The 21,725-nt window shown below is 42.3% G+C and overlaps 1 protein-coding gene across 2 annotated transcripts in view; it reads right to left on the bottom strand.

The window, feature by feature from the left end:
- The window catches only part of atp2c1 (ATPase secretory pathway Ca2+ transporting 1), a 51,359-nt gene extending 32,839 nt beyond the window's left edge, over positions 1-18,520 (bottom strand). The window contains exon 1 of one of the 2 annotated variants that reach the window (XM_041989101.1): positions 18,411-18,520. In XM_041989101.1, coding sequence (XP_041845035.1) covers positions 18,411-18,434 — 24 coding nt within the window. In that variant the 5' untranslated portion in view covers positions 18,435-18,520. Of the gene's footprint in view, positions 1-3,539; positions 3,546-18,410 lie in introns of those variants that run through there. The other variant, XM_041989102.1, reaches the window with a different exon arrangement.
- Between the last annotated feature and the right edge of the window lie 3,205 nt (positions 18,521-21,725).

The following is a 21,725-nucleotide window of genomic DNA, read 5'->3' as shown; positions in this document are numbered from 1 at the left end:
ACTGCACGTGTGAAAACCGGCTGCTCAGAAAGGTTCAGTAAAATTCAGCCGAACAGTGTGAGAAGGTTTCCATTCTGATATTTCTCATCTACTCCCAATATTTACTCTCCAAGTCTGAAGAGAAAACAGTTCACCTGACACACACAGTTTTCTCATTTCCCATCCCGCAGCTGAATGTGATGAATAAACACACTGAACCAGCAGCGAGGAGGAGGAGGAGGAAGAGCGGGTCACTGGGACCGACAGTGACCCAGTTAATGAGCTGAAGATGAGGAGGAAAACAGGCGAGGGTCATATGCTGCTGCTCAAACACACACTGACAAGTCAACAAAAACCTGATGAAACAAACAATCCAACAACTTCCCTGTTTATCCACACACTTCCTGTTCATACTCACACTTCCTGGTTATCCACACACTTCCCGTTTATCTACACACTTCCTGTTCATGTTCACACTTCCCGTTTATCCACACACTTCCTGTTCATGTTCACACTTCCCGTTTATCCACACACTTCCCGTTTATCCACACACTTCCTGTTCATGCTCACACTTCCTGGTTATCCACACACTTCCTGTTCATGCTCACACTTCCTGGTTATCCACACACTTCCCGTTTATCCACACACTTCCTGTTTATCTACACACTTCCCGTTCATGTTCACACTTCCGTTTATCCACACACTTCCTGTTCATGTTCACACTTCCCGTTTATCCACACACTTCCTGTTCATGTTCACACTTCCCGTTTATCCACACACTTCCCGTTGATCCACACACTTCCTGTTCATGCTCACACTTCCTGGTTATCCACACACTTCCTGTTTATCCACACACTTCCTGTTTATCCACACACTTCCTGTTTATCCACACACTTCCTGTTCATGCTCACACTTCCTGGTTATCCACACACTTCCTGTTCATCCACACACTTCCTGGTTATCCACACACTTCCTGTTCATGTTCACACTTCCCGTTCATGCTCACACTTCCCGTTTATCCACACACTTCCTGTTCATGCTCACACTTCCTGGTTATCCACACACTTCCTGTTCATGCTCACACTTCCTGGTTATCCACACACTTCCTGTTTATCCACACACTTCCTGCTCATGCTCACACTTCCTGGTTATCCACACACTTCCCGTTTATCCACACACTTCCTGTTCATGCTCACACTTCCTGGTTATCCACACACTTCAAGTTTATCCACACACTTCCTGGTTATCCACACACTTCCAGTTCATGCTCACACTTCCCGTTTATCCACACACTTCCTGGTTATCCACACACTTCCAGTTCATGGTCACACTTCCCGTTTATCCACACACTTCCTGGTTATCCACACACTTCCAGTTCATGCTCACACTTCCCGTTTATCCACACACTTCCTGGTTATCCACACACTTCCAGTTCATGCTCACACTTCCCGTTTATCCACACACTTCCTGGTTATCCACACACTTCTCGCTTATCCACACACTTCCCGTTTATGCTCACACTTCCCGTTCATGCTCACACTTCCTGCTCATCCACACACTTCCCATTTATGCTCACACTTCCCGTTCATCCGGTTCATGCTCGCACTTCCCGTTTATCCACACACTTCCTGGTTATCCACACACTTCCAGTTCATGCTCACACTTCCCGTTTATCCACACACTTCCTGGTTATCCACACACTTCCAGTTCATGCTCACACTTCCCGTTTATCCACACACTTCCTGGTTATCCACACACTTCCCGTTCATGCACACACTTCCTGTTTATCCACACACTTCCCGTTTATCCCGTTCATGCTCACACTTCCCGTTCATCCACACACTTCCCGCTTATCCACACACTTCCCGTTCATCCACACACTTCCCGTTTTCCACACAATTCCTGGTTATCCACACACTTCCCGCTTATGCTCACACTTCCCGTTCATCCGGTTCATGCTCACACTTCCCGCTCATCCACACACTTCCTGTTCATGCTCACACTTCCTGTTTATCCACACACTTCCCGTTTATTCCCGTTCATCCACACACTTCCCGCTTATCCACACACTTCCCGTTTATCCACACACTTCCCGTTTTCCACACAATTCCTGGTTATCCACACACTTCCCGTTCATCCGGTTCATGCTCACACTTCCCGCTCATCCACACACTTCCTGTTCATGCTCACACTTCCTGTTTATCCACACACTTCCCGTTTATCCCGTTCATCCACACATTTCCCGTTTATCCACACACTTCCCTTTCATCCACACATTTCCCGTTTATCCACACACTTCCTGGTTATCCACACACTTCCCGTTCATGCTCACACTTGCCGTTCATCCGGTTCATGCTCACACTTCCCGTTCATCCACACACTTCCTGTTCATGCTCACACTTCCTGTTTATCCACACACTTCCCGTTTATCCCGTTCATCCACACATTTCCCGTTCATCCACACACTTCCCTTTCATCCACACATTTCCCGTTCATCCACACACTTCCTGTTCATGCTCACACTTCCTGGTTATCCACACACTTCCTGTTCATGCTCACACTTCCCGTTTATCCACACACTTCCCGCTTATCCACACACTTCCCATTCATCCACACATTTCCCGTTTTCCACACAATTCCTGGTTATCCACACACTTCCTGTTCATCCACACAATTCCCGTTTATCCACACACTTCCCGTTCATCCACACACTTCCCGTTCATGCTCACACTTCCCGTTCATCCGGTTCATGCTCACACTTCCCGTTCATCCACACACTTCCTGTTCATGCTCACACTTCCTGTTTATCCACACACTTCCCGTTTATCCCGTTCATCCACACATTTCCTGTTTATCCACACACTTCCTGGTTATCCACACACTTCCCGTTCATGCTCACACTTCCCGTTCATCCACACACTTCCCGCTTATCCACACACTTCCCATTCATCCACACAATTCCTGGTTATCCACACACTTCCTGTTCATCCACACAATTCCCGTTTATCCACACACTTCCCGTTCATCCACACACTTCCCGTTTATCCACACACTTCCTGGTTATCCACACACTTCCCGTTCATCCACACACTTCCTGTTCATCCGGTTCATGCTCACACTTCCCGTTCATCCACACACTTCCTGTTCATGCTCACACTTCCTGTTTATCCACACACTTCCCGTTTATCCCGTTCATCCACACATTTCCCGTTTATCCACACATTTCCCGTTTATCCACACACTTCCCTTTCATCCACACATTTCCCGTTTATCCACACACTTCCTGGTTATCCACACACTTCCCGTTCATAGTCACACTTCCTGTTCATCCACACACCTCCCGTTCATGCTCACACTTCCCGTTTATCCACACCCTTCCCGCTTATCCACACACTTCCCGTTCATCCACACACTTACCGTTTTCCACACAATTCCTGGTTATCCACACACTTCCCGTTTATCCACACACTTCCCTTTCATCCACACATTTCCCGTTTATCCACACACTTCCTGGTTATCCACACACTTCCCGTTCATAGTCACACTTCCTGTTCATCCACACACCTCCCGTTCATGCTCACACTTCCCGTTTATCCACACACTTCCCGCTTATCCACACACTTCCCGTTCATCCACACATTTCCCGTTTTCCACACAATTCCTGGTTATCCACACACTTCCTGTTCATCCACACAATTCCCGCTTATCCACACACTTCCCTTTCATCCACACATTTCCCGTTTATCCACACACTTCCTGGTTATCCACACACTTCCCATTCATCCACACACTTCCCGTTCATCCACACACTTCCCGTTCATGCTCACACTTCCCGTTTATCCACACACTTCCTGTTTATCCCGTTCATGCTCACACTTCCCGTTCATCCACACACTTCCCGTTTTCCACACAATTCCTGGTTATCCACACACTTCCCATTTTCCACACAATTCCTGGTTATCCACACACTTCCCGTTCATCCACACAATTCCCGCTTATCCACACACTTCCCTTTCATCCACACATTTCCCGTTTATCCACACACTTCCTGGTTATCCACACACTTCCCATTCATAGTCACACTTCCTGTTCATCCACACACTTCCTGTTCATGCTCACACTTCCTGTTCATCCACACACTTCCCATTCATCCACACACTTCCCGTTCATCCACACACTTCCTGTTTATCCACACACTTCCTGTTCATGCTCACACTTCCCGTTTATCCCGTTCATGCTCACACTTCCCGTTTATCCACACACTTCCTGAAAGAATAAAAAGAATAAAAATAAATAAAAACCAACTGAGATCTTTAAGATAAAAAGCAGGTGTGGCATGGAGTCTTCATCGAAGGATCCAGAGGAGATTTGACCAATGATAGTATAATGTAGGAGGAGGACACAGTCTATTCTTCTTCATGTAAACAACCTGCACCTTCAGGATTCATTTCAAGCTACCTCAGAGAAGGAACAACCCCACAAACCTTCTTAATATAGAACCACATCAACAATCCATCGTCCAGTAATCATCAACTAATATCTGGACAGCAAACTGCTAACCTGCTGACTACTCAGGAGCTGCTGTTCGTCCTGTGTTCAGGAGCTTGGCTTCATCATCTGGTCTCTTCCTCCGTCCAGCGCAGGACAGACATGCGTCCGCTTCAGAAAACTCTTTCAGAAATGTCCTTTCTGAGCTTTTTACAGTGTCCCATGCGAGACGTGAGGAGCAGCTGAGAGGATTGCTCCTGATTATCAGCTGAGGAGCTTAAAGGAGCACCCTGCTGCTGTTTCCTCAGGCTGCCCCCTGCAGGACGAGAGGAGGAACTACACTCTGTCCAGCAAACCAATAGTTCAGTTCTTAACAAGGGACAAATGGAGAGATGTTTCATTCATCATTAGATAAATAAATGACTGAAATCAATAAATATTCCATGAAATAAATACATTTTCTGAGGAAATAAATCTACAATAAAATAAAATAAACATTTTTCAATGGGTTATTCATTTATTCATTCACTTTTATTTCATAGTTGTATTTCTATTTCTTCAGTTATTTCTTTATATATAAATAAATGTATGCATAAATAAAGAATATGAATGAAATGAATGAGTCAAATAAAAATAATATCATGAAAAATGTGTCATAAAAAAGAACTGTTCAAAAACAAACATTTTATTAATTTATTTGTATTTATTTGATGGAAAATTTATTCATTTAAGTAATTATATATGTAAATATGAATAAAATGGAAATATAAAGTGATGAGGTTGTTTTGGTAGATGTGGTCAAAAAACTGCAGAAAATAAAATACAGAAATAGAAAAAAAGGTTCAATAAACTAACAGATGCTGACAAATTACACTACAATTTCAAACATTTATCAAGTTATTTACAAAACATTGCACAAGTTTATATTTCTACTGTCACTCTCGACTGTTTTAACTGAATTTTATATTAATTTACTTTGCCATTTTGACACACCTTAAAAGACCGGCCCTTCATTTACATAACTCCCTAAACATCCGGTCTCTGTGCATAAAGTAAAAAAAAAAATAGAATTCAAAGATTCCCAGTAGAACAAACATATCAGATGCTGAAACAGACATTTTACCATTTCATGGAAAATATGAGCTGATTTTGAATTTTAACCTTCAGCCTTGTCCCATGCACACAGAGATTCCTCTCGATTCTCTGAATCTATTCTACACTGTAGATGGTGAATCTTTGAAGTTTGAGGAACATTTTTCTGAAATTGTTCCACAGTTTTAGATCCAGTTTGTCTCAGATTGGTGAAGCTCTGTCCATCTTTCCATCTGAGAGACTCTGCCTCTCTGAAATGCTCCTTTTATACCCAGTCATGTTACTGACCTGTTGCCAGGTAACCCGATTAATTGTCCAATGCTCCTCCAGGTGTTTCTGGTTTGTACCAGGTACTTTTCCAGCCTTTTGTTGCTCCAACGTTTTCCAGACGTGTTGCTGCATCAGATTCACTATCAGCTCATATTTTCATTTCATGGTGAAACGTCTCAGTTTCATCATCTGAGATGTTTTTATTTTCTACTGGGAGTAAAATATGGGTTGAATTTACATTTTACATGTAGTCTTTTCTGGGTTGTATTTTTCCTAAGAAGAGAAACAGCATCAACAGCTGCTGTTTGGTGTCAGCACTCCCTTCTCGCTTGATTTTCCTGATTTTCCATCAGGCAAACAAAGGAGCAGAGAGACAAACAAATGGCCAAACTGCCTTCATACCTCCATCTTGACTACCTTCATCCTTCCCAGCAGTTGCAGTAAAACTAACTGTCCCACATTACTGAAGTTAATAAATGACAGCAGGATAGTTCTAAGACCCGGAGCATAATCAGACCTTCAGTCCGTCTCCTCTACAGATAGATCCATTTCTAGCAAACACACCTGCCTTACTGCACATAAAATGTTCAGACTGGTTTATCTGAACATTCAGAATAACCCGAGGAGGACGAACATTACTCGTACCAAAGAGGAAAGTACGTCGGTTGTGTGGAATTATTTTGGGTTTAAAAAAGAAGCTGCTGCGCAGCGTCAGGTGTTGTGCAGAACCTGTCTTGCTACTGTTGCTACCTCAAGACGTAACACTACAAACCTTTAGCAACACTTAAACAAACCATCACATAGCCGTGTACGATAGTCACATGACTAAAACGCCATCGACCAGTGCTTCTACTTCAAGTAAGCAAAGTACAAGCCGAGAGGGATTACTGACCGAATTGTTTGAAAGTGTTACTCCTTACGAACATAATTCAAAGCGGCACGCAGAAATAACTGACAATAACGGAGTTCATAGCTAAAGACATGATGGCCATCAGCACGGTGACCAAGCCTGGGTTTACGGCTTTGATCAACACAGTGGATGAGAGGTACACACCGTCACACACACATTTTAGCCTGGTTGCTATACCTGAGCTATAGAAGAAATGCAGACAGAAAGTCGCAGCGGAACTGAAAACACTGATCTGTGGTCAAGCCGCACAGCGAAGCCAAACCAGAGTCTAACAGTGCCTTACACTGACGAAGACTTAAAGCTCAGAGCTCGATGCCTTCAAGCATCTTATTCCCCAGACGACCACACGGGGGAAAACACTGCAGCCGGCCTGAGAGATGGGCTTACTAGCTGGGATCTACAGGAAGAAAACCATGTATCCATAACGACGGACAACACATAGAATACGGTGATGGATGGATTGACAAGACTCCGGTGTTTTACGTACCGATTACATCCTGCCATCGGTACGTAAATTAGTAATGCGACTTATATACTGAATCCGCGCATGTGTGTGATTGTGTGTGAGCAGAGAGAGGCGGTGCGTCTGTGTGTGAGTGCCAGACAGACAGATTATTTAATAAATAAATTATGGTAATTAGACCAGTACAGTGTACAAGAAATTAAAAAAAAATAAAAAAAAATAGCAGAGAATTGAATAATGAATAGAAAAGTTGGAGGGAGGAATGTGAGTGTGTTTAAATTGATAACTGTATCACACAACTTTATAAATTATACTGGTCTTGTATTATTTTTTATTTCAGGCTCTGCTGGTGGGACACGTCTCCCACGGCTGGAAGAAGAAGGCAGCAATGCCTGAAGGAGCACAGCCTCATGGCTGAATGCCCAACAAGATGGAGATCCAAGGCGAAGATGATCGCCAGGGTGCTAGAGCAGCTCAAAGCCATATCTCACGTGTTGTCAGGTGACCGATATGCCGCTCCTTCATCCCTACATGGCAGGTTATTGAGGTGTTCACAAGGCCCTGCATCCTCTCCAGGACTTTACAGATGCTGTCTCTGGATCCGACAAATGTGAGCATCTCCTACCTCAAACCAGTTCTTCACCTTCTGGCCACATCAGTTCTGGCTGAAGATCAAGAGGACACTGACCTGACTAGGTCAATCAAAACCAAGGTCCTAGCATACCTTAACGGCAAGTACAACGAGCCCAGGAGCTTTTGGATGTTGCATCCTTCCTGGACCCAGCTTTAAAACCCAGTACATCACCACAGACAACATTCCTGCCATTAAGACCCGACTCAAGACTGAAATGCTGGAATCAGCAAGGTTTCTAACCAGGTTAGTAAAACTGTGTCTCTATTATTTTACAAATGCACCTTATATTTATTTATTCATAATCTAACTGATTAACAGAGATACCGCAAGTATCTCTGTGTCTCTGCCACGAGTGCTCCCTCAGAGCGTCTTTTTAGTGCTGAGGGGAAAATAATAACTCGCTCATCTTTGAAACCAGCAAAAGTTGACAAGCTGGTTTTCCTCACTAAAAATCCTCGAGCTACTTAGAACTACACAGAAGAATCTTTCCGGCTGACTGTGACGTTCATTTTGCACTCGTGTGTGTTGTTTGCTGCCGTTACTGAATGAATATAGTATTTTCTAAGTGTTCAAAAAGTTTTTTCTTACTTAAAGTTTAATAAGAACACACACTTGTTTATTTTGTGTTCATTGGGATTTTGATTTAGCTGAAAGAAAACATGTCCAGAATATATATATATATATATATATATATATATATATATATATATATATATATATATATATATATATATATATATATAGTGCTGGGCAACGATTAAAATTTTTAATCGCGATTAATCGCATGACATCCTGCCATTAATCGCATCGTTACGCGCAAAATGTCTCTTTCCTTTAAAAAAAAAAAAAAAAAAAAGGCCTACAGCTATAAAAAGAAAATACAGTAAATTTTGGTTTACAAACACGACATCAGGCGTCTCCAACCTGCAACTCTGGGGCTGCAAGTGTCTCTCTGGACTTCCACAATGCCTCTAAATACGTGGATAAAATATTTTTTTAAATCTATCTTTCTTGTCATTAGGTTGGAAACCAGGGACTTTTTTTTTTTTCTCTTTCTTTTACATCATTTTCCACAAATATCTACATTCCAGAGAAAGTCTGTCTATCCTCTTTTTTTTTATAAAGGTTTTATGTTTATGTATGGCATGAACATGAACAAACGGCTCCTCTACTGAAAGCTCACATCTCACAGATTCCACAGCTGGAAGTTTCATCTTAATATGACCAAGATTCACCGAACCAGAGGCAGAAGAAGACCCGATTTATGCTGCACGCTTGTAAAAGTCAGAAAACATGTTTTACCTTTGCTGTCTGGCCTAAATTAAAACCGTATTTATTAAAATCGTATTTATTAAAAACGTATTTATTAGAAACGTCGGTTCTTCTTCTTCTTTCTTAAGGTCCAGACAGAAAACGTCTCTTCATTTTAATAAAGCCGCTCTCTCCTGATTACATCAGAAGCACCGCTCCAGCAGGGAAGAGCGACATGGACGCCATGTTTCTGTCATCAAAGCCAGCGGCCAGATAAAAAAAAAAAAAATAACGCGCGATTAAAAAAATTAACGGCCTTAATTAAGCATTGCGTTAACACGTTAACGTGCCCAGAATTAGTTCATTGTAAAGTGTGGCAGCAGCAGGAGGAAAGCGAGAATGGACCAGTCTGTCCCTGAAGCTCCAGACCAGACATACATTTACACATTTACTCAAACATCAGAGCCGTGGTGGAGAAAACACGGGAACAGCATCCGGTTTTATTTACTGCAGATCACATCATCATCACAGTGTTATCACACGTTTTTCTGATATCCTGCAACCCTAAAATGATCTACATTATATTTTATTTTCTATTTCATGTGAATTTATCTATTTTATCTTTATTCTATTTAGTGACTCATTTCCAGCTTCCAGCATGAATCTATAAAACCAGCAAACCTTACATTCAAGGTGTCTGGAGGGGAAAAATCCAGGATTCCACATGATGATCAGAGGAACTTTTCCAGGTCTAGAAGTTATTTTAAATGTACATCCGTGTGCATTTCTACATGTGTGCAGTAATCCTGACACCTGAACTGACTCACCTCATCCTGCAAACTGAAGCCCCGTCTACGAAGTCAGAAAGAGAAAAGATGGAACCAGTTCCCCTCCTGGTTTGGAAATGTCTGTTTAACGGGCAGAGATGGGACTCAAGTCGCACTTAAGTCGCATTTCCAGTGACTTGGGACTCACGATTTTATTTTTTTTGATGATTTTCTGTCTGACCTCCTGTTGGCGGTCTCTTCTCCAGATGTAACACTGATTCGTCACACAGACACACACGCAGTGCACGAGCCGTCGATGAAAACATTGTGAGCACCTCTGAACACAGCTGTTGCTGCATTTCCACGGTAACGTTCGGGTATTAAAAACTGAATGAAAAAAGGAGAAATATAAAAGCATCAAACTGCGGTATGAAAAGCTCGGACGCTGGATCCACCACATCCACCTTAAAACACACCGGGACTTTAGTCACTGTGACATGAAGGTAATGTTAGCAACGAGCTTATGTCAACGCACCCATACAACATCAACATTCGGATATTAGAAAAAAAACAGTGTAAACAAGTGGGTTTTAAAAACAGGAAGAAAAGAGGCCTGCATAGCATTTAGAGCTAACTCGTTCCAGAGTCTCGGTTCTACGACTGGAAAGGCCGGATCCTCTCTGAGCAGGCGAGCTGCCCAGCAGGCCTTAGTGGCCGAGGAAGGACACGAGGTGGTGGCAGTTCTAACAGGGAGGGAGGAGCAGGGGCACTTCGACAACGACAAGCTAAGAAAAGGATTTTAAAATCAATTCTATAACACACAGGAAGCCAGTGAAGGGAGACAAAATAGGGGACGTGATCATGTCTGTGTTCCAGGTAAAAGGTAGGCAGCCGCAGGCTGGAAACAGCAAACCGACTTACTCCGACAAAGAGAGCTACAATAGTCCAGACGGGCTATGACATAAACATAAACTAATTTCTCCAAATCCTTCAGGAGCAAAATGGGCTTTACCTCAGATAAGTGTCTTAAATAAAAAGCTCTTCTGTTCTACAGAGCTGAAATGTTTAAAATCACATGCGAAGCCTGAAGTTGGGAACCTCAGTTTTAATGTCCAGGTCCAGGTTTCCTCCAGGATTTTTAAAACTGTGGCGGAGGGCTTAGCAGTTATTCTGGTCTTATTATGGTCCATAAATGTGTGCAAATGTAAACTGTGTTTATATGGATCCATTTATACAACATAATTTACATTTTACTATCCTATAAAAGAATGCTTCCTTATTTATGCAGGTAGGATGATTCCACCATACAGATTTGTTAATGTAGACATTTACATATTATATGATAAATATATATATCATAACAGTTTGAAGAATCCATCATTTCTATGGACATGCATATAAATATATAAATAAAAAGTTTTGATGGACAGGCGGATCAGTGCGGCGTCTGCAGTGATGCGGACTCTGCATCGGTTTGTCGTGGTGAAGAAGGAGCTGAGCCGAAAGGCAAAGCTCTTCATTTATCGGTTGATCTACGTTCCTACCCTCACCTATGGTCACGAGCTGTGGGTAGTGACCAAAAGAACAAGATCACGAAAACAAACGGCTGAAATGAGTTTCCTCCGCAGGGTGGCCGGGCTCTCCCTTAGAGATAGGGTGAGAAGCTCTGTGATCCGGGAGGGGCTCAGAGTAGAACCGCTTCTCCTCCACATCGAGAGGAGCCAGATGAGGAGGCTCGGGCATCTGGTTAGGATGCCTCCTGGACGCCTCCCTGGTGAGGTGTTCCGGACACGTCCCACCGGAAAGAGGCCCCGGGGAAGAACCAGGACACGCTGGAAGGACTACATCTCTCGGCTGGCCTGGGAACGCCTCAGGATCCCTCCGGATGAGCTGGTGAATGTGGCCGGGGAGAGGGAAGTCTGGGTTTCCCTGCTTAGGCAGCTGCCCCCACGACCCGACTCTGGATAAGCAGACGGACGGACGGATGATCCAACTGTGTAAATGACCAGATAAAAAGGTGCTGCCTTACACCGTAGCCTATGTTTGTGCAGGTAGGATGAAATGTAGGAAACGCAGGGAACAGGAGCACCACGAAGAGCAGAAAGTGACAGAGTTTTAAGGGTTGCTGATGAAACTGATGTTCTGCTTATTTCTGCCTAAAAGACGGTTGACGGAGAGCTTTATTATCCACTGATGACCTCTCCGAAACAACACGTCGTTTATCTTCAGCTCAGACACCAACTATCAGGAAAATTCCTCCTCTAACTTTATTATCCACAGATAAAAGACAGCAGGACAAAGTAGGTCAGAGAAGAAGGAGCATCTGACGGCTGTCAGCGAGGAAAGATGTTCAACAACATCAAAGCAGACAGTCAGAAAGAAGCAGCTGTATTTACTCTGTCCTTACTGGGAACAAAAGGAATTCTACAGAAACCAGTGTTTCTGACCAGTATTCTCATTTCCTCTTTAAATTCCAGCTTTGGCTCAGAGTTAATCAGGAAGTTTTCTACATGAGATGGAGGGTTACATGAGCGGCTTCACATGCAGCCTGCGGCCAGAACGCTGAAGTTTCCTCCACAACAGTTTCTACTTCCATCACACTCATTTCTTTACTGCACACGCCGAGTTCTGCCTCGATGCCGCACACACACATGCACGCAGGGCTCCAGACTAACTTTTTTTACGAGGAGCACGGCGGCCCCTAACTTCAATTTTTAGGAGCACAAACAGAAAATTTAGGGCCGAACACTTAAATTGTTTTCCATGGCAAATATTCATATTTCCTCTGAGTGATAAACACGAACAATAAATTCAGAAATTACAATGTTTACAACTCATCTTACTGGCCGCACCAACACAAAACAAGTAGAAAACTTATCAAATCAAATCAGATTTGATGATTTTATTTTTACTTTGTAGTCGAAGCAGAACGACATCGTTGTCCCATCGTCCCCCACAGGACATGGTCCGACTGGTCCATGTAGTTCCTGGTAATAAACAGCTTCAGGGACTGATGCTCCTCCAGCCGCTGTTCCCACTCCTCAGTAAGAACAGCTGCTATTGGCTGTTGTAAAAGTTGCAGGTAGAGGTCCAGGTAGAGGTCCAGGTAGAGGTCCAGGAACCTTTCATCTGGTCTCTTACTGAAATCCACAGTTCATATGTAGGATTTATTTATTCTGCACACAGCAGAGATTTAGATGGAAGTTACTGTTTTCTTTTGTAAGGAGTGTTAATGCCACTTTTTCCCCACCTTCTCCCGTTCTCCCAGGTGTTATCTCCTACACCTGTGGATGGTGCGCTGCCACCGTGGCGGCTGCTGCCTCAGTCGGCCAGCTCTGCTGACGTTTGTCTACTCTTGGATAGGTTGTACTGGAAGTCCAATTTCCTTCGGGAGTAATAAAGTATTCTGATTATTGTGATTTTACACATTTATAGTGATGGAACATCGGTTATAACATCCATAGTGGAGGCTGTTCTTCATCATCATCATCATCAGTGTGACATGAGGAGAATTAAAGGAGGAAGCAGCAGAGTGTGAAGGAGGACGAAGGATGCTGGGTTACCATGATGGAGGGGGTGGAGGCTGCATCCACCACCCACAAACACACACTCAGCAGAGCCCAGCGTGTCACCGTTAAAGATGGCATTTCATAAAAAGACTGATGATTCACATCCTGAACGCAGCCTCACATCCTGCTGAGAACTAACATGTTAGCCTTCAACACACACACACTGACCCACACTCTCACACACACCTTCAGCCAACAGTCTGAGCTTCACCCGCCACGGAGTAAAAGCCATATTTCCAGTTAAACATCAGCAGGGTGATGCTGCAGAGCTGACCTTTAGTCTTATTTTCAGATTGATGCGGTCCTGCAGAACATTGAATATAAACATAATATTGCTCAATATCAGCTGTGGAAACAAGGAATCGTCAGAGCAGCAGAAGATCAGCGGTGGGAATCTTCATGTCCATCCCAGACACCATGAGTGCTGCATCTTCCTCCCAGTGTGACGACGGCTACTTTCCCGTTTATGCTGGACGCAGAAGACGGAGGTACACCACCAGAAATGGTGGAGGCAGCACTGGGCATAGGAGCTGACATGCGACCAGAGAAAGAAACAAACCAGAGAAGAAGAAGAGGATCAGGAGGGGAACAAAAGCAGAAGAACAAAGACAAGCACAACAGTAGAAATTGTGCGAGCCTTTGAAGACGGACTCTATGCGAGTGTTTAGGGCGTGTTGGGCAGCTGGAAACTACTTCGTACGGGTGTATCACCGCAGCTGAACAGCCTCTGAATCTCACGTCGGCTCGTGGGAGTGAACTCTGAACTCAGCACTGCCCCCTAGTGGAGGAACTGACTTAACAATCACGGCAACACAAAACACGCATGGAAGTGTGAGGATGGCAACGCATGACGTTTGAAACGGACGCTGTCTAACTAAAAGGTAAAAAGTCAGCAGGATGGATTTAAAGCTGTGAAGCTGCTTCCTTCTAAACACAGAAGGAACAATATGTGATGAATATCAGCATCAGGTGAACAGACAGAAAGCAGGATGAGAATCTCACAGCTTCTAGATGGTGAGGAGAGAGAAATATTCACAATATGCACAATAACTTCCATCCATGCACCTTCACTGCTTCATTATCCACATTTCTGGATATAAATTCTCTAAACTTTCATTCTTAGCTTGACTGTTTAGCTTCACCTCTGCACCTGCAGCCTCCGCTACCGGGAGTTAAGGGTTAACATCTGGTTTCCGGGTGTAGCATCAGGTCTGTAGATGTAACTATAAACATGTGTGGTATCCACAGAAAGTCCAGAATCTCAGCTACCAGCTCAGTAAAACCATTTCTATCACCAACAAACACAGTTAAGACAACAATAGTTAACACAAAAACACATGTAAACACAGATGTCATCTCCCCGTGTCCACCCCACGGCATGAACACGAACAAACGGCTCCTCTACTGAAAGCTGACATCTCACAGATTCCACAGCTGGAAGTTTCATCTTAATATGACCAAGATTCACCGAACCAGAGGCAGAAGAAGACCCGATTTATGCTGCACGTTTGTAAAAGTCAGAAAACATGTCTTATCTTTGCTGTCTGGCCTAAATTAAAACCGCATTTATTAAAAATGAATAATAAATAAAACGTTTCTCATCCAAAAACCATGATGTTCTGCCATCTGCAGGTTTAGACAAAGACAAACGTCGGTTCTTCTTTCTTAAGTTCCAGACAGAAAACGTCTCTTCATGTTAATAAACCCGCTCTCTCCTGATTACATCATCACCGCTGCAGCAGGGAAGAGTGACACGGACGCCATGTTTCTGTCATCAAAGCCAGCGGCCAAAAAAACAAACACTTAACGCCAATTAAAAAAGTTAATATATTAATATACAGGGTGTGCAGAATTATTAGGCAAGTCGTATTTTTGAGGATTCATTTTATTATTGAACAACAACTCTTGTTCTTGTTTTATCTTGTGTGTCTTGTTCAGTGGTGGTCGTTTTTCAGCCTTCCTTACCTTGGCCATGTCCCTGAATATTGCACACCTTGTGCTTCTTGGCACTCCAGTGATGTTGCAGCTCTGAAATATGGCAAAACTGGTGGCCAATGGCATGTTGGCAGCTTCACGCTTGATTTTCCTCAGTTCATGGGCAGTTATTTTGCACCTTGTTTTTTTAACACGCTTCTTGCGACCATGTTGACTATTTTGAATGAAACGCTTGATTGTTCGATGATCACGCCTCAAAAGCTTGGCAATTTTAAGAGTGCTGCATCCCTCTGCAACACATCTCACTATTTTTCACTTTTCAGAGTCCGTCAAATCTCTCTTCTGACCCATTTTGCCAAAGGAATGGAAGTTGCCTAATAATTAGGCACACCTGATATAGGGTGTTGATGTCATTAGACCACACCCCTTCTCATTACAGAGATGCACATCACCTGATATGCTTAATTGGTAGTAGGCTTTCAAGCCTGTACCGGTTGGAGTAGAACAACATGCATAAAGAGGATGATGTGGTCAAAATACTCATTTACCTAATAATTCTGCACACAGACACACACACACACATGTGTCTGTGTGTCTGTGTGTCTGTATAAAAAATTATAAAAGAAAAAGAGAAAAAAAAAACATTTTAAAATAAAAGAAACAGAAATTTAAATAAGTACAAATTAAAATATTATATGAAAATAAATTTTTAATTTTTCTTTAAATTTTAATATAAAATCTGAATTAAAAATGATTTGATGAAAAATGATAAAGACAAATTAAATGACATTAAAATAAATTAAATCAGGAATTAAATGAAAAAACTAAAAACAATACAACAAATCAATAAAATCCAAATGAATAAAGAAAATACAAAACTAGTTCAAATAATATAAAATTAGAATAAAAATATACATGAAAAAAGCAAAAATAAAATTACCTTAAAAGACAAATAAAAATTATATATAAAATTAAAAAAGAAAACAAAGAAATAAAATACATAAAAACAGGAATTAAAAATAAAATTAAATTAAATATAAAAAATGAAATTGAAATTAATAAAAATAAAAAAAACTTAAAAAACTAAAAAAAAGAAAAGAAAAAAAAATGTTAATGAAATTAATAAAAATAAAAAAAACTTAAAACTAAAAAAAAGAAAAGAAAAAAAAGATAACAGGGACTCTTGAGAACTGGATCATCTTCGTAGACGGCTAATGTTTTCCAAAGCAGAAAGACGGTTCAGAGGTTAAAACTGGTCCCAGTGTGTGTGTGTTGGCCCATTACAACCAGCAGAGATCAGCTTACACACTTCCAGTCATCAGCAGCTCTGAGCTCATTCGTTAGTCTGATATCTGAACCGTCGGCTTCTTTCACGCTGCGATGGATCCACAGAGCTCGCTCAGCTTTCAGCCGCTCTGACCGGCAACTGTACACCTCAAGATGCACCGAGCTCGTCTGAGGTGTGTGTGTGTGTGTGTGTGTTAGAGATTTCACGGTTTTATTTATTTTCACTGCTGTAGTTTTATTCATGTCCCAAACAAACAGCAGCAGTTCTGCTGCAGGAAGCTGGAAGTCACATCTAGCTGGATGCTTTCCTGGTTCCGAGACGGGGGGACGGGCCCCCCTTGTAGCCTGAGGGTTGCCGGTTCGATCCTCGGCCTGTCGAGCTCATGTCAAGGTGTCCCTGAGCACGACACCAAACCCCAAATTGCTCCTGATGGGTCATGTTAGCGCCTTGCATGGCAGCTTCCGCCATCAGTGTGTGAATGTGTGTGTGTGAATGTGACGTACATGTAAACCGCTTTGGGTTCGTTCCAGGTACTGAAAAGCGATATATAAATACAGACCATTTACCATTTAGACTCGCTGCTCAGGCTGGAAAGAGAAGTCCAAAAGCATTTTTATAACGTGGTTTACAGAACGAAGCCTCCCTCGTCCAGGTAGAGATTCAGCTGGAATCAGACTTCATACTTAAGGTAGAAATAAAACTAATAAGGAGTGTTTGTGTGACACATTACAGTGCTGGGAAACTGATTTCAGCATAATAATCGTGATAATTGTAAAACTGTCATTATTTCTTTGACAATCATCGTACAAAGAAACTCTGTAATCAAGACATCCCAATGTGTGTGTGTGTGTGTGTGTGAACTAAATTTCACACCCACACACAGATTGCTAAAATAAAAAACATGGAATCCTGGAGAACTATTCCTGGAAAGTCCTTCAAGGCTCCTGGAGAACTATTCCTGAAGACTACTGAAAGAAATTACCAAGTTTCTCGAAGAGGGTTCAGACTGTGTTGAAGTATAAAAAATATTCGCTTTAAGCTCCTGAGAAGTGGACAGACTGTTTCTGACTCAGATACCAACTTTATAAATATAAAGTTAAAACATGTTTCAGTAAATCACGAAAAGTGCTTCCTGTTTTCACGGAATTATGGAAAGAAATGAGGCTGGTCGGTAGTTTTTGGGAAGTACTTTATCATTAAAACAAGTAAAACAGTGAGATAACTTTATCTAGCCTTAAGCTAAAAAATAAATAAAGGAGGTCAGATAAGACAACACTGCCCCCATGATGTAATTAACTGTCCTTTATCAACATCATGTGGGGCTGAAACTGACCCCGCCACCTGCAGCATCTATGCTCGTTAATTCACCTTAGCCTCGGTTAGCTTGTTAGCTACATCCACCGGCGGCTAGCTAACAGCGAGCTTTGCTAACAGTTTCAACGAGACCGAACAAATACAGCCAATGGAAGAGACACAATAATAATATTTAAATTACTTCAACATCAGCTCATCCTTTTGTTCGCCTCTCAGCCTCCCCCAACATGTCAACAACCAGCACTGTCAGCCTCAGGAGCTCACTCAGCTACACCCTCCCACCACCATGACACCAGCGCTCCGCTCCGGAGAAACTAGCCAAACAACCCGCCGCGTGCGGCCGCTCGTCTGCCGCCACAGCTTTCACCATTTGTCCACGCGCAGAGAGATCGGTTCCGTGTTGGAATCTGCCTTCATTCTAGACACAAAGTTCAGATTTATCAAACTTACCAACAGCTCCCGTTTCTTCAGCATCTTCCGTGAAATTCCACAACGGAGCGGCTTTTGGCTCTGGAGGAACAGAGTCCACCATATTATCTCCGCTAACGTCAAGTGTGGCCCATAAACCGAGCACTTCCGCTCATCGTGTCAAAATAAAACTACCGCGAGGGAGGACCGGAAGTGGGCACATTTTACCATGTCATTTAAATGTTAGCCTACAATAATTATATATTGTAACATAATTATTCTTAATAACATTTCAACAAATAAATTAACTGAATGTAACAATATTCTCGTGAGTATTTGTTAATATGAAATTTACAACTAGAAAAAAAAGTTGGGCTGCTTTGCAAGATGTTATAAAAACAGACTGCAATAATTTCCAGATTTCATCAACTCATATTTTATTCCCAGTAGAAGACTTAAGACATATCAGATGTTGAGACTTGATGCTTTCAGTATTTAGGGCGGTGTGGCTCTGCAAGGTAGAGTGGTCGTCTTGTAACCCAAGGGTTGCCGATTTGATCCTCGTTCAAGTTCAGCAAGACATCAAACCCCTAATTGCTCCTGATGGGTCGTGAGTGCCTTGCATGGCAGCTTCCGCCATCAGTGCGTGGATATGTGTGTGTGTGTGAATTGGTGAATATGATGTAAAGCGCCTTGGGTATCATTCTAGGTACAGAAAAGCGCTATATAAATACATACCATTTGCCATTTTATGAAAAGCATTTTGAATTGTCTTGTACATGAAATGTACTGTATGAATAAACTTGGCTTGCCCGCGGTCTTAGCGTTCACTGCTAATGTGAGAAGTTGGGATGCTTAGTAAAATGTTAGAAAAACAGAGCAATAATTTCCAGATTTCATCAGGTCATATTTTACTCCCAGTAGAAGATAAAAACATGTCAGGTGATGAAACGGAGACGTTTCACCATGTGATGAAAATATGAGCTGATAGTGAATCTGATGCAGCAACATGTCTGGAAAAAGTAGAACCAGGAGCAACAAAAGGCTGGAAAAGTACCTGGTACAAACCAGAAACACCTGGAGGAGCATTGGACAACTAACCAGGTTACCTGGCAGCAGGTCAGTAACATGACTGGTATAAAAGGAGCATTTCAGAGAGGCAGAGTCTCTCAGATGGAAAGATGGACAGAGCTTCACCAATCTGAGACAAACTGGATCTAAAACTGTGGTTTTATTTTCAGTTCAGTTCAGTTTATTTCAGACGGTCACTTCTTTACCAATAACATACGTAGCCATCTGGCAGAATATTTATACCAATCGACATGTCCGAAAAGGGGTAGGAAGAAGTAAAGCTTATTTCCTCCTACCCCTCACCCAAAAGATGAATAGTTACCTTATACAATTATCCTGCATCCCTACTTATGTTTTTAGAAGGAGAAATTATGCATGTGTAAAGATATATATATAAATACATACCCATACACCCATATATCTATATATGTACCCACACCTACATACATACATATACATACCTCAAACCCATGCATACATGTACATATTCATAAGTTCACATACAGAAATCACTCCCCACCATATATACAGTCATTCCTCTATCCACATATATGCACATACATTCACACATGCCCCCATACACACCCCAAACATCCCTTAACATACATACACACACCTACATGCATTTAATGCCTACACAGTTACATCAGCCATATTTATAAATATATATCCATACATAAACATACACACAAGTACATCCACACTGCATCATATTAAGAAAATTAAAGTCTTATTGTAGTCATTTTCAGCTCAAACCAATTACCCAGAATACCACATTAAGACCCGAACCTAATAACGCCAATACACCCATGTTGCTGTGGCGTGCTTACATACACACCCATCCAAATTTCTACAGTCATATCCCTAATTACTCCTGTATATCTGTCAGTTTATACCATCTAAATTACTTCAATTCACCTCAAGTATACCAAGTTATACTTGGTGCAGATCAACAGTCTGGGTTTTTTTAAACAGACTTATACTTGAATGTTGCTTTAGTTCCTAGCTGCGCTCATTTTTAGTTTCTAGCTGCTCTCATTTTTAGTTCCTGGCTGCGCTCATTTTTAGTTCCTGGCTGCGCTCATTTTTAGTTCCTGGCTGCGCTCATTTTTAGTTCCTGGCTGCGCTCATTTTTAGTTCCTGGCTGCGCTCATTTTTAGTTTCTGGCTGCGCTCATTCCAAACCCTCACCCCACTGACGGATGTGCACCTTCTCTTCAGTGTTGTTCGTTCTCCACTGGCTCTGAAATGATTGTTTATTCCTACCTTTATACATTAATTTAATAAACAGGAGTTTATAAATAGCTCATTAACGTGGCCCTAAACCTAAACCCCACTTTATGAACCATCCTAATGGCTCTTTTCTGAAGAGCACACAACTGACGGAGTGAGGATTTGTAAGTGTTGCCTCAGACTTCCACACAATAATTCAAGTACGGCAATATACAGTCATACGTTTATATATGTTTAGAGAACAATGAGACGTTGAGCTGCTAGAATTCCAGTAAAAACCTGGAAAAACTGGTTCTAAAAGTCTGGACTGGTACTATGAGATTTTATGGATAAATTAAATGACAGCAGGAATTCAGTTGCTCTTTGTTTTGGTGATAAAATGCTGGGATAGGCTCCAGCTTCCCTGCAACCTGTTACGGACCAAGCCAGGGGTGCCCTGCTCCGGGCCTCGAGGGCCACAAACCTGCAGGTTTTCGATGTGTCCTCCAAAACCACCTGACTGAAATCAATGAGTCATTGTGCAAAACTTAATAGGCTGCTGGATCTATTTCATTCGAGTCAACAGGAAACACTGAAAACCTGCAGGACAGCGGCCCTGGAGGACTGACCCCTGGAGGACTGACCCCTGGAGGACTGACCCCTGGACTAAGCGGTACAGAGAATGAATGAATTGTGAAAAGTATCAATAAATCAGATTTTTAAAAAAAAAAATCAGGCTGCCAGAAGGTGAAAATCTATTGAAATGAATTCTACCACCGTCTCTTTGATGGTTAAATACAAATAATAACGGGAGCTGAACCGAAACATTTCTACAGTAACTGAAGTCTTTTATTGTTGAAGGAAGGTCGATGAACTTCCTGTCAGGTTCCCCCGCCCACAGAAGATGATTCACTCATCTTCCTGAGTTCTCAGAAGCAGGAAGAAGTCAGACCGGTTTCTGTCGGAGAGAAAAAACAACTACAAATAAAATCCGTTAAAAAAACAGATGAAGACGAGAAACATGGCGTCAGTTTCACCTGGACGACTCGGTTTGACTCCTCATCAAAATCCTGCC

Source organism: Melanotaenia boesemani, chromosome 6 (genome assembly GCF_017639745.1).
Source record: "Melanotaenia boesemani isolate fMelBoe1 chromosome 6, fMelBoe1.pri, whole genome shotgun sequence".
Taxonomy (NCBI): domain Eukaryota; kingdom Metazoa; phylum Chordata; class Actinopteri; order Atheriniformes; family Melanotaeniidae; genus Melanotaenia; species Melanotaenia boesemani.
The sequence above is the reverse complement of the archived record's forward strand: the minus strand, read 5'-3'. Positions and strand labels throughout refer to the sequence as shown.